Here is a 17,761-nt window from a genome sequence, read left to right on the forward strand (position 1 = left end):
AGAGAAGGAGGGAGAGAGGAAAAGAGAGAGGGTGGTGGATGAGAAGGAGAGGAGACGAGAAGAGAGGGGCGAAGGGGTCAGGGACATCACTCTCAGCTCCGCTCTGCACTAATATGGTGCTGCACAGACCCCTGATGACAGTACCAGCCCCAGTAATCCTCCAAAATTAAATACACAGTGTGGAAGCTACTCTAAGAGATCCAGTCACCCACACAGAAGAATGAGCTCACTCAAACACGCAGAGAAGGATGAGCGCACTCGTGCACACTCGCACACAAACACACACAGAAGAATGAGCGCACTCGTGCACACTCGCACACACTCGCACACAGAAGGATAAGCACAATCGTGCACACTCGCACACAGAAGGATGAGCACACTCGTGCACAAACACACACAGAAGGATGAGCACACTCGTGCACACTCACACACAGAAGGATGAGCACACTCCTGCACACTCGCACACAGGATAAGCACACTCGTGCACACTCACACACAGAAGGATGAGCACACTCGTGCACACTCGCACTCAAACTCACACAGAAGGATGAGCACACTAGTGCACACTCGCACTCAAACTCACACAGAAGGAGAAGCACACATACACACAAACACACGCAGAAGGATGAGCGCGCGCGCACACACACACACACACACACTCACACACACACACACACACACACACACTCTCGCTCACAGCTCCATCTCCACACATCCTGGACATAAAAGGCCTGCCTCCATCCCTGAGCCATCTTCACCCCTCCAGTCCACCCCTCTCCCTTCCAACATCCCCCCTTTCCCCCGTCCCTGCTGCCTCTCTCTCTAATCCTCGTCCCTCTCACTCCGCCTCTGGCGCTACCGAAGGAGGTATTTGGAGAATTCCTGGAGCTGACCAAACCAAGCCCTTTGGCTCCAATCCCTCTCCTTCTCTGCCTGCTGCTCTTCCCAAATAAGGAGGTGGTTTTAACGAAAAAAGAGCGCGAGGGAGAGGGGTGGGAGCGAGAGAGAAGGCCATGCCCTTTTAAGGCGGCTGTTTCCTCTCTCTCTCTCTCTGCTGCTGCTCCGGGGAGGGGGAGTGAAGTCATTGCGGAGTTGGGCTTCTTTTTAAACCAGCAAGCTGTCCGAGAGGACTCTGCACTCCAGAGGAAGCAGAGCGAGAGGAAAGTACACAAACACACCGCCCACTCCAGGCACAAGCAGGATTCCTTCTTCTGTCACCGCCTCAGCTGGGACCCCACAAACTCCGAGACAAGTAAGTGTGTTTCTGGGGCGTCGCTGTGGTCCTCGGATGGGGGCGGGTGGGGGGGGTGGGGGGGGTGTGGGGAGGGGCAGGTGAGCTGTGTTTTAGGGGCATCTCTGTGGATATCACGAGTGTCGTGCGTTTCTGGAGCGTCCCTGTGGATATTCCGAGCATCATGTACTTCTGGGGTGTCTCTGCGGATATCACGAGCTCCTGGGGGGGTCTCTGTGGATATCACGAGCATCATGTACAGTACTTCTGGGGTGTCTCTGTGGATATCACGAGCTTCTGGGGGGTCTTTGTGGTCCTCACTAGGATGGTACATTTTTTGGGGGTGTCTCTGTGGTCCTCACCGGGATAGTTTGGGGAGCGATGGGTGAACTGCGTTTGTGCGGATACCACGAGGATTGTGCAATTCCGGAGTGTCTGGGGAGGACGGGAGCGTGCGCACCAGCAGATCACTATTTGATGCCCGGGGGGGGAGGGGGGGGGGGGTCTCTGCTGCTCCGGCCGACGAAAGAGCCCCTCTGAATGGGGTCCCTTTGTCCCGCGGGATCTGTCTGCGCTGCCAGTGTAGCTGCCCGCTCCGGGGCCTGCTCCTCTGCCCGTCAGTGCGGCCGAGAGCGCGGAGATCGGGTGGCATCACAGCAGGTAACCGGAGCCCAGCGAGCTTGCCCGTGAAGAAGGAGTGTGGAGGGACAGGGGGTCACAGCTCAAGCCACGAATCGGCTGGTCAGCCTGGATCGTTTGCTCAGGGCTCCTCGACTGGGCAGGGGTGCAGTACTCACGCAGCAGAGGGAGAGGGTGGAGTCAGGGGACAGGATCTGCTCTGGGGAAAAAGAAGGAAAACCAGTTGCTCCCTTTTTTGCGTTTTCCACTCCGTGGCCAAAATTGGACCCGAGCGCTTCCTGCTGGTTCTGCAGTGCTGCGTATGGAGCGGTTACAGAGCTGTGGCGGTCCGACCGCCCCTCTGGCCAGCCCTGACGAAAAATCCCCGCTAGGTCTGCGTCAGAAAAAAGGGAAAATTCCCGACTGTGAGGAAGTTTGAAGTGTCCCCTGCCAGAGTTTGTGCGGAGAGATTCCAGAGGCGTTGTGTGGTTCCCGTGAGGCGGTGTTGAAGTGTGGAAGGTGCTGTGAGGTCTGTGGGGATTGCTGCCGTGGAGTTTTATGTGGACACAGTGGCTCTAGCACACACATAAATATTTTTTAATATCCTTATTCTGGGGAAATTCCGCAGAGAGACGAGAAAACAAGTTTCGCTTTCGTCGTGAAGCCGAGAAGCCAGTATTTGAAACCCAGATGCGCAGGAGGAGTGGGGGGGGGGGGTGATTTCTGATTCAGTATCAGGCCTTGACAGCGCAGGACTCAAGAATCAAAAGCAAGATTTGCCTGCGTGTGTGGGGTGGGGGGGGGTGGGTTGCTAAGCCTCAGATGGGCGTGTTCACTGTACAGGGACAGCCACACTACACGGTGCCCAGCCCGGTGCTAGACCTCAGCGTAAAAACAAAACCATCTACTCTGATGACTGGGCGCCCTTACGAATTCCTCACCTAGCTGTCTGAATTCGCCACCTTTCTCGGGCATGTGAGGACCTGCAGCTTGTTTACGCTTTTGCCAAACAGGGGGGGGGGGGGGCGGGGGTTGTCAGACACCCCTGTGCTGCTGCAGGGCGTGCCCTACGCAGATACTGCTGTACTGCTACTGGTGCAGGTAGGGGTCAAGTTACAGGGGTAGGATTGGGGCTGGAGTTGGATCGTTTAAAAGCTGTGCCATGTTAATTAGTGCACTGTGAGCTCCCGACCAGCTGCAGCGTTAACAGTGTCCTAGCAGCAGTCACAGTGACCAAAAGCAACAGAACTAGAAGCAACTGCAATTCTTTGCAAGACTAGTGATAGATAGATAGACAGATAGACAGATACTTTATTGATCCCGCGAGGGAAATTGCAGAAAGTGGCAGTATTAGTATTAGTGGCAGTATTAGATGTGATAGCAGTACATTAGTAGCAGTATTAGACGTAGCCGGAGCCGTCCTGGCAGTAGGATCAGTAGCTGCAGCAGTGTCAGCTTGAGTAGCCACAAAAGCAGTAGGAGCAATAGCCACAGCTGTAGTAGCAACAATAAGAGCAGCTGTAGTGCTGGCATCAGAGAAGCAGGATTAGTGGCTTTATTAACAAACAGCTTAAGGAGTATCAGCAGAAGTAGCTAGATCAGCAGTCCTACTAGCAGCAGTAGCTTTAGTATTAGCTGTCTGCAGTAGTAGCATGAGTAGCAGAAGCAACAATATTAGTAACACTAGAGTTACTAGTAAGAGTATCAGTATTAGTAGTGGTAGTTGCAGTATATTGGTAGCAGTATTAGCAGCAATAGTAGCAGGAGTTGCAGTGTTAATAGCAGTAGTTGCAGTATTAGCTACAGTATTAACAGTATTAGTACTAGAAGTTGCAGTATTAGTAGCTGTAGTTGCAGTATTTGCAGTATTCGTAGCAGTAGTTGCAGTATTAGTAGCAATAGTTGCAGTAGTAGTACTAGAAGTTGCATTATTAGTAGCAGCAGTTGCAGTATTAGCTACAGTATTTACAGTATAAGTACTAGAAGTTGCAGTATTAGAAGTGGTAGTTGCAGTATATTGGCAGCATTAGTAGCAGTATCAGCAGTATTAGCAGCAATAGGCGCAGGAGTTGCAGTGTTAGTAGCAGTAGTTGCAGTATCAGTAGCTGTAGTTGCAGTTACAGCTGCAGTATTTGCAGTATCAGTAGCAGTAGTTGCAGTTATAGCTGCAGTATTTGCAGTATTAGTAGCAATATCAGTAGCAGTAGTTGCAGTATTAGTAACAGTAGCAGCAGATGACTTCATTAGAGGTTTTTCAAGGCAAGAAAAACAAATGACATCATGGAAAAGTTGGAAAGTTAAAAGCGTATTAGAAGAGGACAAATTAAGAACGTTTTTCATAAGAGCTTAAGAAAGGCTTCAAACGAGTAGATGCCATCTCTTGAACCTAGCTCATTGTGTAGTTTTAGTAGCTAAGTGAACCGACAATTTCATCGTCTGTTCTGAAAAGCGGCTTCAAACCCTGCTGCTGATAAGATAACCCTCAGCTGTGTGGAAGGAAGTGTTTCCCACTCCCCTGCTAAATCATTTCCCTCTCGGCTTCTGATTCTGCCCCCGTTTCGTCGCCGAGGGCGGGACAGTTCCCCTGGTTCAGCTGGGTGTCCGAGCCCCCGGTGTTTCCCGGATTCAGGACTGGATAGAATCAGGAGACGGACTCACTCCTTCGCTCACACGACTGGGAAACCCCCAGCTTTCCTGTCCAGGCCTGGAGAGGGTTAACACAGCCTCTGTCTCTTCATTCAAGGGCGTCTCCTTCACCAGCCTGACAGACTGAAGATGGCTAGACGCACCAGTGTGTGACGAGACGGAGACAGAGTCAGAAAGCCCCTCTTAAGATATTGAGCCCCCACAGGGGTTTTGTACCAGTGTTGCGTCTCTCAGTTAATCTCAGTGTCAGTCACTGCATCAGTCATTCTGTTAGCGTTCCAGTCAGGCTGTGTGCCACTCAATTAATCAGCATGTCTTTAAGTGTCACTCGTTACTTAGTGTATCATTCAGAAAGCGTGGCACACAGTTAATCAGTGGCTCAGTCTCCTACCAGGTTGGATTGATTAGTTTCAGTCGGCTCTCTACTGAATTAAGGAGAATGTGTGAGCAGCTGTGAATTTCCTGGTTCTTGGTTGTTCAACGTCTCCCTGCGGGGACAGGAGCTAGAGACGCACAAGGCGAAGAACAGTGCAGCCTTCACCCTCCAGCTGGTCAAGCAGCTGAAAAGCCTGAACTCTTGCCTGCTACTCACGAGTCTCTCACGGTCCAGCAGGGGGCGCTCAGGGCCTCGGCAGAGGAGGAGGAGGAGGAGGAGGAGGAGGAGGGAGGCGAATGCTGCTGAAGGCCCAGGCAGACTCAGAGGGAGGCCCGGGCAGGCTCCTCTTCCTCGTTCTCGGCCTGGTCTTCCTCATATCCCATTTCTTGGCCCCCCTCCTTCGCCCTGGTCCTGCTAGGCCAGGCCAGGCCAGGCCAGGCCAGGCATCACACTGGACAGCAGGACCTTCCTGTTAGAGAGCAGCAGAACAGTACTGGAGCAGCGGACGTCTGTTATGGCCCACAGACTAGCAGTACCAGAATCAAGGGTGAAGAGGTGAAGACAGCAGGGTTAGATTGGCACAATAACATACTGTACAATTACTGCTACAAGCAGAAGAGTCAGGTCAGAACAGGAAGGTATAGTGAAAGTGCTTTTAAGATCTAGAAACCGGGCAGGCTGAGACCTCACGGGTTCGAGGCTGGATGGTCCTAGCAGAGCCCTGCTCGAGGAGAGTACGGTAGGGAGGGCTCTTCCACAGCACAGTGGCTCCAGCAGGCGGTCACTCCTCTGCAGGGGACAGACTCACCTGCGCGGACTGGAGTCTGTGAAAGGAACGAGTGGGCACGTCTCTCGAAGCGAGGTGAAGGAGGCCCACGCCAGAGACCCACGTCTTAAGAAACTGTCGATTTCCAAATTAGGCGGCTGTAATAAACAAATCACAGAATAACGAATAGCTGCATTCACCCGTCCTCAGTACTCAGTAAGCGCTTGTCCAATACAGCGTCGTGGCGAGCTGGTTGGCCAGCTCTGTAGACGACGGCCGCCGCAGCCACAATGTTTTTGAGATGCCGATTAACCAAGATGACGTGTCTTTGGCTCTTGGGAGAAAACTGGGACACCTGGCCAAACGGCCTGAGAACGTGCGAATTCCACACAGAAGGTGCCCCAATCAAACCCCTTAATTGACTTAATGAGAGGCTCGATTTGATTGGTCTGATTTTAGCTCTAGTATTAAAGACACCGGAGGTCGGTTTTAAACTATTGCACAGCAGGACGAGCAGGAGTATCAGCACGAATGCACAAAGTCAGAACTGTTGGCATTGAGCTTGATCCAGGTCTTTAGAAGTTGTTGATTTCATAGTTACCTATAAAACCTGGTGGACCGGGGCTAGAGACCCCCCCCCCCCCAAACTCACCCAGTCTCTTCACATTTGTGGAGCTTCAGAAAGAGAGGGCCCCCTGAAAAACATTGTTTTCCAATCAATGTGTATGTGTGATCGTTAGCCATGGAATACACATCATATGTTGGAAATTCCTTACATGTGATTATATTGGGGAAAAACCCCACTTCAACCCAGTCATTGCAAATGCCCGTGAATATTGGGACACATCCACTTTAAGCACTTTCAGTTTGAGAGAGTTAAAGTCATTATTTGGCTTGCATATCCCTCTGAGGCCGTACCCGCAAGCCTGCGACCCACTGAGCTCACCACACGCTGTGTGAAATCGTCTCCGATATCCTGCTCAAATGCCATTTCAGTTCCAACGCCAATTTTTTCCACAGCTCGTAAAATGCCCCTCGGTTGGATTCATATCTGGAGATTGGCCTGGCTAGTCCAAGATTTTCCATTTTGGTTCCCCGTGAACATCTGGGTTGCCTTGGGGCATGGGACAGGCTCATAGCTGAGCCGCAGGGGTACGCGTCACTCAATAGAGTATGGAGGCATTTTCTTCTGCCTAAGCAGACCGGACGTTTCTACACACTTTGTTTGGCGAAAGGTTGATCTCGGTCTCCTCTGTGCATACGGCTCTGTTGCCAAACTCTCCTGGCTGACCTTCTGAACATCTGGGCAAACTCTGAAGCCCGCTGGCGGTGATGTCTTTCACCGACAAGGGCAGGTCACCATGGCGACTGCTGGGCTGTGCTGTCCTGACGCAGTCGGAGAGCGTGACAGGGAGACGAGGGCTGAAGCAGTAACAGCCTGAGCTGCTGAGGTGTACAGGGTGTGCCTGTGCAGTCCCGGGCTGTTGCAGACGGATCGAAGACAGCAACCACAACAGGAAGGTGCTTCATGGAGCACAGGAAGTGGGCGCTGTGCCCAGAGCATGCTGGGATACGTCAGAGAGACCGCGTTCACAGTAAAGGAACTGGGCATTCACTGTGTTGGGCTCTGACCAGGACTGCTACAGCTCAAGCAAACCCCTTAACAGAGCTAGTACTTTTCTAAATAAAACCTCTTCCGTTCTTCCAAAGGAGCCGTTTCAAATCCGCCAATTCAGTTTGATGGTGTCATTTGATTGTGTGCAAGTATCCCCGCAGGATGCTGAAAGCAATGTGGGAAGATGTTGACTTAAGTAAATACTGGCCTCAGCGGAGGGTTTCGTTAAGTAATTTTGGAGCTGATGGCCGCAGGGAGAAGCCCAGGCAGTGCAGTCAGGGCACAGGAGACTGGGAAGGACAGAACAGCCTGTTCTCCTCCGAAATCTCTCACTGTTCTCTGCTGCCGCGTGCCATGAGGCCAATTAGGATCAATTTGTTTAATAGCTGAAGAAACAGCACTGGTTTTATATATCAAAGACACTCAGCACTCTCGCACACACACACACAGGCCCACACACCCCCAGACCTACTGTACACACACAAAAACACAGACACACACACCCCCAGACTTACTGTACACACACAAACACACAGACACACACACACACACACACCCCCAGACCTGTACAAACACACAGACACAAACACCTCCAGGCCTACTGTACACACACAAAGACACACTCACAGACAGAAACACACACCCCCAGACCTACACACACAAACACATACAACCCCCCCAGACCTACTGTACACACACTCACACACAAACACATAGACACACTCACAGACAGAAACACACACCCCCAGACCTTCACACACAAACACATAGACACACTCACAGACAGAGACACACAGCCCCAGACCTTCACACACAAGCACACAGACACACACACACAAACACATAGACACACTCACAGACAGAGAGAGACACACCCCCAGACCTTCACACACAAACACATAGACACACTCACAGACAGAGACACACACCCTGGGCCCCACACACACACCCCCACACAGACGCACTCGCTGCTCGCTCCTCCCACAGCACGGCTGTTGTGTCAGGGCTGTTGTGCGGTCGCTGTGGAAACTCCTTCCGTTTGGGTGAGGAAAGCGAGTGGCGGGGAGGGTTCAAGCCCTGGTCACATCAGACACTGGCAGGAACCGAAACGCTGGGGCCCCGCCTCAAGAAACAGGCAGCAGAAAAGAGCTGCAGCTGCCGCAGTTCAGCGGAAAACACGCCGACACCGATGTATACTGTACATCCATACCAGGAGGCATGCAACCACAGAGACAGAGCTCTGGGTCCAGTACCATGGGCCGTGCGATTGTCTCTCCTCTCAGTGCACGCACGGATACGGAGATCCGGAACGTCCCAAGGCTACCAAGCCTTTTATTCAAATTCCCCCAGCCTGATGAACGAGTCAGTGTCGAGCAGACGCGTACTTATCAGTGACCTGCAGACCTACCGTACCTGTACAATACAGGTGCATTATTGTGCTCTCACTGCAAGATAATTTGCGGGCCTGTGAGTGGAAGGAAGGTCATAATCCGAACGGCCCAACACCAGGGAACCACAGACCGTATAACTCCGCGTGTGTGGCCAGCTGATTTTCTCCCCAGCAGGAGCTGTAAACGGATTGGATCCCACTCAGTTTCCCCGCAAGGGGAGCACAGCTCCACCGGGGTGAGACAGGAGCCCCGAGACGCAGCAGGTCAGGGGGAGGAGAGAGACACTGTCTCCCCCAGGGAAGGAAAGGGGGGGATCTTCAAGCCCAGAGTGGGAGTTAACACCAGGGGATTTTTAATGATCGAGCAGTCCGGTCAGGACAGTGTCTTCTGGGTCATTGCCGTGAAGAGCGCCACCTACTGGTCCACCAACACACACCTAGTTTTCCATAGAGATCTGCTGCTGCTGTCACAGGGAGAATGAGACGGGGGGGTTGACAGGATGTGGAGGTGGGACACTCTCCCATGCTATGCCAGGTCCTGAATTGCCGTTCGTAACCTTTCACCTTTGACCCCCTTAGGCCCAGCAGCCCTTGTGTCGTGTTTTAGGACTTCAGGATGTCAAACCAGGTGACAAGGGCACGGAGGGTGTTTGTGTTTCACAGAGCTGGGCGTGAAAACGATTGCACGAGTGTGTCAGTGTGTGCGCGCGCCGCGGGCTTTGTGCTGCCGAAAAACATTTCTTCAGCACCTCCTCTTTGAGAGGCTGCCCGGTTGCCTCCTCTCAGAGTTCAGGTTGAGGTCTACAGCTTGATGATCACAGGTTCCAATCTGGTCCATGCCATTAGCCCACTGAGATCGGGACTGCCCCAGAGAGCAGTGGGCCAGGCTTACACAACTCTGGGTTTGGTGGGAGGTTAAAGTCAGCCAGTTTCCCCAGTTCATCGTAACAATAGCCCCCTGTGCACCACTGAATTACGCTTCTGATGCTTGACGAAGCTGTTGGTGCAGTGGGACTCCCAGACTAAAAAGAGGGGGGTGCCTCTTGTGTAAGGACTGGAGGCTACGTCACTACATTGCCAGTCTCTTGGTGGGGTCGTGCACCAGCATGGAGGCACGTCTTCGTACAGAACTGCTATGGTTCTGTATACCTTCCCACACACCCCCCCAAACTCCACAAGCACAACCTGGGAGCACAACCTGGACCCAGAGCAAAAGCTTGCAAAACCTGACCCGATTGCTACCTGGGGTGTCCCGATCCCTGTGATCCTAAATCAGGACCACCCCCCCCCCCCCCCCAGTCTCCAAAGGGGCTGGCCGGGTGGTATGGAAATCTAGGGACACGCGCTGCGTATGTGCGCGCGTTTCTTTTGACATGCATGCCAGTGCCTGACGTGTGTATTCCAGCCTCGCTTTATGTTCACACGCGTGTGCATGTGTGTGTGTATACACGTGTGCCTTCCCCCCCCCCCCGGATGGACCAGCCCCCCGCTGAGGAGAGACAGACGGAGGAGATCGGGACACGGGAGCAGTAGGGGCTGCTCTGTTCTGGCCTGATTATACCCCCGCAGTGATGATCTGAAAACCGCGATGCTGCCTCACAGATCCCCCCCCCCCCCACGTCCACCACTGGTGCCAGTGCACCGTGAAGCAGGAGACGATCTGAAGTCGTTCACGCCGACAGAGCCTGGAACGATATCAAACATTGATTGATTGATATTGATATCCTCATACCCTCACTGCAAACCGCGTTAAAACCCGCCGATCTCGTTATCTGCTAAAAAGACAGAAACGGCCTACCTATTAATATTGCTGCCCGCAGCTGTTATTTCTCCCGCATGGCGAGATCGGACTTCCCATCCGAACGTGCGAGGTGAGACACGGGCCGTGCAATCCCACACGCCCCTCGTGTAAAACCCGAGCTGCTTGGAAGAATTATCTCGCTCCTGTCAGAAATGTTTGGGGAGGGGGGTTTAGCCCATAACCCAGAGGTCGATGGATCGTAACTATCTCTGCCACCAGGGGCGGAGCGGTGGCTCTGTGGCTCAGGATCTGCGCCTGTGGCCGGGAGGTTGCCGGTTCGTATCCCGCGGCCGACAGAGGGATCCTACTCCGTTGGGCCCCTGAGCAAGGCCCTGAACCCCAGCTGCTCCAGGGGGTGCTGTACAATGGCTGCCCCTGCGCTCTGACCCCCAAGCTTCTCTCTCCCTGTCTGTGTGCCTCATGGAGAGCAAGCTGGGGTCTGCGAAAAGACAAATTCCTAATGCAAGAAAGTGCATAGGGTTAATAAAGTGATCTTAAAAACAGGCACAAAACATTAAAAACATCTGACACCCGCAAAAACCACTAATCTAAATGAGCACGGATTTGCAGACGCAGTCCTCCCTCTCCTGTGCATCTACAGGCCCAGTCTGGACTGGGGACCCTGCGAGATCGCGGACCTCCCGCACGGTCCCGGCGTTTCTGGGTCTCCCGCGGCAGAATGATTCTAGGTGCAGCCCCGGCGGCTCACCTTGACAACGGGAGCCCTGTGACCCCGGGGTGTTGCAGTGGCGTGAACAGGTCTCTCTCGGGCCCGCGCGGCTGTGTCAACACTGGCGCTCAGGCGAGCCGCGCGGGCCCGCCCCATCAACGCCTCTCACCGCGCTATGCCTGGGCAAACAGCAACGCCTGACCCCATTTGCCACCAGGGGGCGCTGTCTGCACCGGACGAACTTGGCTTCGGAGACTAGTGACGTCCAGAGGAGAGAAGCTCCTAAATCGACTCCCCCTTGACCGCTTGCCATCTTCCCGCGCCCCCCCTCTGCCCGCAGGGAGCCCCAGGAATGGCCAATAAAGGTCCAGCTTACGGTCTGAGCCGGGAGGTCCAGAGCCGGATCGATAAGAAGTACGACCCGGACCTGGAGGAGCGGCTGGTCGAGTGGATCATGGCGCAGTGCGGCGCCGGGGTGAGCCGCCCCGAGCCCGGCAAGACCGGCTTCCAGCTGTGGCTCAAGGATGGCTGTGTAAGTAACCGTGACAACCAGTCTGCACCATCGCCCCGGTGACGGCGAGCAGAGAGACAGCCCTGCACGAATGAACCGGTCTACTGTCACTGCGCCCTGGCCATGGGGACAAAACTTACACACACACTTGCCTCCTGCCTGCACACACACTGTGCAGCACACACACACACTTGCCTCCTGCCTGCACACACACTGTGCAGCACACACACACCTGCGTCCTGCCTGCACACACACTGTGCAGCACACACACACACTTGCCTCCTGCCCACACACACACTGTGGAGCACACACACACACACCTGCGTCCTGCCTGCACACACACTGTGCGGCGCACACACACACCTGCGTCCTGCCTGCACACACACTGTGCAGCACACACACACACACACACCTGCGTCCTGCCTGCACACACACTGTGCAGCACACACACACACACTTGCCTCCTGCCCACACACACACTGTGCAGCACACACACACACACCTGCCTCCTGCCCACACACACACTGTGCAGCGCACACACACACCTGCGTCCTGCCTGCACACACATTGTGCAGCACACACACACACCTGCGTCCTGCCTGCACACACACTGTGCAGCACACACACACACCTGCGTCCTGCCTGCACACACACTGTGCAGCACACACACACACACCTGCGTCCTGCCTGCACACACACTGTGCAGCACACACACACACACCTGCGTCCTGCCTGCACACACACTGTGCAGCACACACACACACACCTGCGTCCTGCCTGCACACACACTGTGCGGCGCACACACACACCTGCGTCCTGCCTGCACACACACTGTGCGGCGCACACACACACACACACCTGCGTCCTGCCTGCACACACACTGTGCAGCACACACACACACACCTGCGTCCTGCCTGCACACACACTGTGCAGCACACACACACACACCTGCGTCCTGCCTGCACACACACTGTGCAGCACACACACACACACCTGCGTCCTGCCTGCACACACACTGTGCGGCGCACACACACACCTGCGTCCTGCCTGCACACACACTGTGCGGCGCACACACACACACACACCTGCGTCCTGCCTGCACACACACTGTGCAGCACACACACACACACCTGCGTCCTGCCTGCACACACACTGTGCAGCACACACACACACACCTGCGTCCTGCCTGCACACACACTGTGCGGCGCACACACACACACACCTGCGTCCTGCCTGCACACACACTGTACAGCACACACACTCCTGCCTCCTGCCTGCAAACACACACACTGTACAGCACACACACACACACACTGAACAGCACATACATGCACACCTGCCTCACCGTGTCTGACTGTGTCTGTCTCTCCCAGGTGCTCAGTGAGCTCATCAACAGCTTGTACGCGCCGGGACAGAAGCCCATCAAGAAGATCCAGCACTCAGAAATGGCCTTCAAGCAGATGGAGCAGGTGTCACAGTTCCTGCAGGCATCCGAGCGCTACGGCGTCGTCAAGACAGACATATTCCAGACCGTGGACCTGTGGGAAGGTCAGTCCGGGCACCGCGTGCGGCGCTGTGGGCCTGCCATCGCCACTCTGTCAGCGCCGCCCGCCGACCCCTCTGTCTTTCTGTCTGTCCTCCGGCAGGAAAAGACCTGGCCGCCGTCCAGAGGACTCTGATGGCTCTGGGCAGTCTGGCTGTCACCAAGAACGACGGCAACTACCGCGGCGACCCCAACTGGTTCCACAAGTGAGTGTGACCTCTCACCTTTGACCTCTTAAAGACGACCCTGCACTGGGAGGCCATTTTTCCTTCACACCAGCCCTTCCCTGCTGCACACTATCATTCCCAGCTGCCCTTAGTTGTCCAGTGACTTTGGCCAGCGCTGTGACCCCGAGTGACCCCCCCTCCGCACGGGGCTACAGCAAGCCCGTCAGACGCGTGGCACGAACCCGAGTTCGAGTGGCAGGCGGCTCTGGCCTCGTGCACCGGCGCATTGTACGGTAGCTCTGGGCTACGGCCTCACACAGCTGGGCCAGAACCACACAGCGCTCACTCGAATCCCAGCAGAGCCTGGCCCCACTCCGGCTGCCTCAGCTGGAGAGACAGCAGGGGCAAAACCACCTCCCACCCCCAGTGCCCAGGCCAGGCACAGAGCTGCAGGAGCGCCTGGCTGAACTCCACTCTGTGGCAGTGATGCTATAGCCAGCAGCTGTATCACCCTGCAGCTCCCAGCTGGCAGCCCCGCTGGAGCTCAGCAGGTGTGAGCCTGGCCAGTACCTGGATGGGAGACTCCTGGGAAAGCTAAGGCTGCTGCTGGAAGAGGTGTTAGTGGGACCAGTAGGGGGCGCTCACCCTGCGGTCTGTGTGAGTCCTAATGCCCCAGTATAGTGACGGGGACACTACACTGTAATAAGACTCCGTCCTTCAGATGGGACGTAAAACCGAGGTCCCGACTCTCTGTGGTCATTAAAAATCCCAGGGTGTTTCTCAAACAGAACAGGGGTGTTACCCTGGTGTCCTGGCCAAATTTCCCCCTGCCCTTTCCCAGTCATGGCCTCCTAATAATCCCCATCTCTGAACTGGCTTCATCACTCTGCTCTCCTCCCCACTGAGAGCTGGTGTGTGGGGAGAGGACTGGAGCATCATCCAGGTGGGGCTGCACACTGGTGGGGGTGGAGGGGATCCCCATGACCTGTAAAGAGCTTTGAGTGGAGTGTCCAGAAAAGAGCTCTATAAGGGTGAGGAATTATCATCATCATCATCATCCTGAGGCCGGAGGTCCCATTAACACCAAGCCTCTTCATGCTCTGCACCTGGGCACTGCCACGCTTGCCTCAGCTCAGGCTGCGCTGGGACTGGGGGCTCTCTCTGACCTCTGCCCCCGCCCCGTTTCAAGCCCTTCGCCCGGGGCGTCGCTGTGGCCCCAAAAGGGCGGTGGGCCCTCACCCAGAGACTCCGGCCAGCAGCACACCCTCCCTCACTCAGCTTCGGAGAGACCACCCTTCGGCGACGCCAGGAAGCAGAGAATTGCCTGCCCACATTTCACATCTGCGCGACTCCAGATGTGGATACAGAGATGACACTGGGCGTGAATTACAAGCATGTCTGCAGCTTGCTGGAAAGTGTGGGAGATGCACGACAGCCACAGTCTAAACAGCTGCAGAAAGTTGTGACCCCCTCCTCGTATCATAAACAGTAGCAGCAGTACTGGCAGCAGGACAGTAGTACGATTTATAGCAATATTATTCACAGTAGTAGTTTCAGTAATATTACTTCAGGTTTGGAAAACCTAGCTTTAAAAAAATCAGTTGCATAGAAAAGGCCTTTTAAGAAAAAGCATATTTCTTTACATTATAATATAGACCACAGTGAACAATCGCTTCATGAAACTTCCCCAGACTCTGTATTTGCAGAAGCTGCAGTAACACCCATCTAGCACTCCTCAATAACGGTCTGTCTGCATGCAGGAAAGCCCAGGAGAATCGACGGGACTTCAGCGATGACCAGCTGAAGGAAGGACAGAGTGTAATCGGACTGCAGATGGGCACCAACAAGGGGGCGTCCCAAGCTGGCATGACGGGGTATGGCCGGCCTCGGCAGATCATCAACTGAGCCCATCCGTGCCCCCTGCAGGGCAGCACAGAGACAAGCACCCCCATTTACAATTCGCCAACATGCCTGCCCTGCTGCTCCCACCCCTCTCCTGGCCACAGAGCCAATCGCTGAGGCCAGGTCTCATCCCCACGCTCTCTACAGTCTTACAGGGTCTCCTCCCCAGGATACACAGTTGATCACTGATGCTGGGACCAACCCTCACACTCTCTACAGTCTTACAGGGTCTCCTCCCCAAGCCACACATCCGATCACTGAGGATTGACCTGACCCCATACTCTATACAGTCTTACAGAGTGTCCTGCCCAGGCCACACAGCCGATCACTGAAGCTGGGACACACCCCCACACCCTCTACAGTCTTACAGGGTCTCCTACCCAGGCCACGCAGCCGATCACTGAGGATTGATCTGAACCCATACTCTGTACAATCTTACAGGGTGTCCTACCCAGGGTACACAGCCGATCACTGAAGTTGGGACACACCCCCACACCCTGTACAATCTTACAGGGTCTCCTACCCAGGCCACGCAGCCGATCACTGAGGATTGACCCGACCCCATACTCTGTACAGTCTTACAGGGTGTCCTACCCAGGCTACACAGCCGATCACCGAGGCTGAGACCCAGCCCCACACCCTCTACAGTCTTACAGGGTGTCCTACCCAGGCCACGCAGCCGATCACTGAGGCTGAGACCCACCCCCACACTCTCTTCAGTCTTACAGGGTGTCCTACCCAGGCCACGCAGCCGATCACTGAGGCTGAGACCCAGCCCCACACCCTCTACAGTCTTACAGGGTGTCCTACCCAGGCCACGCAGCCGATCACTGAGGCTGAGACCCAGCCCCACACCCTCTACAGTCTTACAGGGTGTCCTACCCAGGCCACGCAGCCGATCACTGAGGCTGAGACCCACCCCCACACTCTCTTCAGTCTTACAGGGTGTCCTACCCAGGCCACGCAGCCGATCACTGAGGCTGAGACCCACCCCCACACTCTCTGCAGTCTTACAGGGTGTCCTACCCAGGCCACGCAGCCGATCACTGAGGCTGAGACCCACCCCCACACTCTCTGCAGTCTTACAGGGTGTCCTACCCAGGCCACAAAGTGAGTCTGCAGTTCTGACCCACACATACGATGACCAAACCGCACCAGTGACCAAAGTACACAATGATCATAATATTCCACCAGCTCAACCGCAACCAACCAAACTTAACCTTAACAAAAAAAATCCAAAGAAATGCCCAAAGGCCACACACAGACAGGGTCACCCGCGCGCACACAGCCAGCTGATCTTTTGCACTTTTCAAATGTTTTTCCATATCCAGTTGGGAATTAAATTGACGCCAGATTTTCACACAATGCGAGGATTAGCAACACCTCCATGTGCATGTTCTGCCGAGACAGATTTAGCTGACAAATGTGTGCACCGAGGCTCCAGCAGAGATGCTGAGAACGTCTGCTGGACCCTGGACCCAAAGACACGCCGCGGAGCTTCACCAACAGCAGCGATCGGTTCCTGACTGAGAAATAACTCGTAGTTCACAGTTCTGCCTTCGGGATTCATTTTCTAACCCTCGGCGTGTTTTTGTACATTTATGAAATGATTTTGAAATAATAAAAATCGTTGTTTTAAGTGGCTTTTCTGCAAGGCTTTGGTTGTGATCTCTGTGGTTGAGTGTGTGTGTTGGAGCAGCTTTACTTTATCACCGAACTGTGTGTCTATTATTCTTTTTTTAATTGGAAACTGACAAGGAGGGTGGCACAGCGGTTACCTTGCAGCACTGAGGCCCTGGGTTCACTATCAGACCTGGGGGACCGTCTGTGTGGAGCTTGCATGTTCACGCCAAATTCATGGGGGTTTCTGCCCCCCGTCCAAAAACAAGCTGGTAATTTATTTGGCGTCTGGGAGAACCGGCCCCGGTGCGAGTCTCTCTGTCTTGTGATGGACTGGCATCCCATGCAGGGAGTATCCTACCTGGTGCCCACTGCTTGCTGGGATAGACTCTGGCTCCCCCCCCCGTGAGCCTGTATTGGATTAAGTGGTTAGAAAGGAGATGGATGGAATCACCATTTAACACTAATACCCCCTGATAACAATTCAGGACAGACCGAGACTTGAGCTCCAGTGGCAAGCACACCTGCATTTATCCACTGACCATTCATCAACAAGCTTGTTAAAAGCTCCACAACTAGATTGGAATTGGTCTCGCACCCAGGAAGTCACTGGATGTTAGAAAGCCCTATCAAGTAATCTCTCCCCTACCCTGGTGGTATTCACACAAATCTGAGCCTTCGGTCAGTTAGAGGCTTTTAACAAGAAGACCCTGACTTGACCCTCTAAGGACTGGAGCATCGATCACGGCCTGTGCTCTGGACGAGTACTTCACTGGCTAAGGGGTTCAGGAGCTCCTCGGCTGATGTGTCCGCATCCAGAAGGTCATCTCAGCAGATTTGTGGACACCCCGAAATACCTCTTAGACGATCTGCCTTTCCAAACCACTGCCCAGTTAAACAGGAGG

The 17,761-nt window shown here is 54.5% G+C and overlaps 1 protein-coding gene across 2 annotated transcripts; it reads left to right on the forward strand.

Moving 5' to 3' along the window:
- The first annotated feature begins 1,045 nt into the window (after nt 1-1,045).
- tagln (transgelin) lies at nt 1,046-16,880 on the forward strand. Of its 2 annotated transcripts, XM_088940198.1 has the most exons (6): nt 1,089-1,252; nt 9,222-9,270; nt 11,454-11,645; nt 12,998-13,172; nt 13,271-13,373; nt 15,095-16,880. In XM_088940198.1, exons 2-6 carry the CDS (start codon nt 9,259-9,261, stop codon nt 15,237-15,239), a joined length of 627 nt encoding a protein of 208 aa, XP_088796324.1. In that variant the 5' UTR covers nt 1,089-1,252; nt 9,222-9,258; the 3' UTR covers nt 15,240-16,880. The 2 variants fall into 2 exon arrangements, with proteins under 2 accessions (XP_088796325.1, XP_088796324.1); XM_088940199.1 differs by lacking the exon at nt 9,222-9,270 and having other exon boundaries at nt 1,046-1,252.
- The last annotated feature ends 881 nt before the right edge of the window (nt 16,881-17,761 follow it).

The sequence above is a fragment of the Atractosteus spatula genome, chromosome 22 (genome assembly GCF_055471065.1).
Source record: "Atractosteus spatula isolate fAtrSpa1 chromosome 22, fAtrSpa1.hap1, whole genome shotgun sequence".
NCBI lineage: Eukaryota > Metazoa > Chordata > Actinopteri > Semionotiformes > Lepisosteidae > Atractosteus > Atractosteus spatula.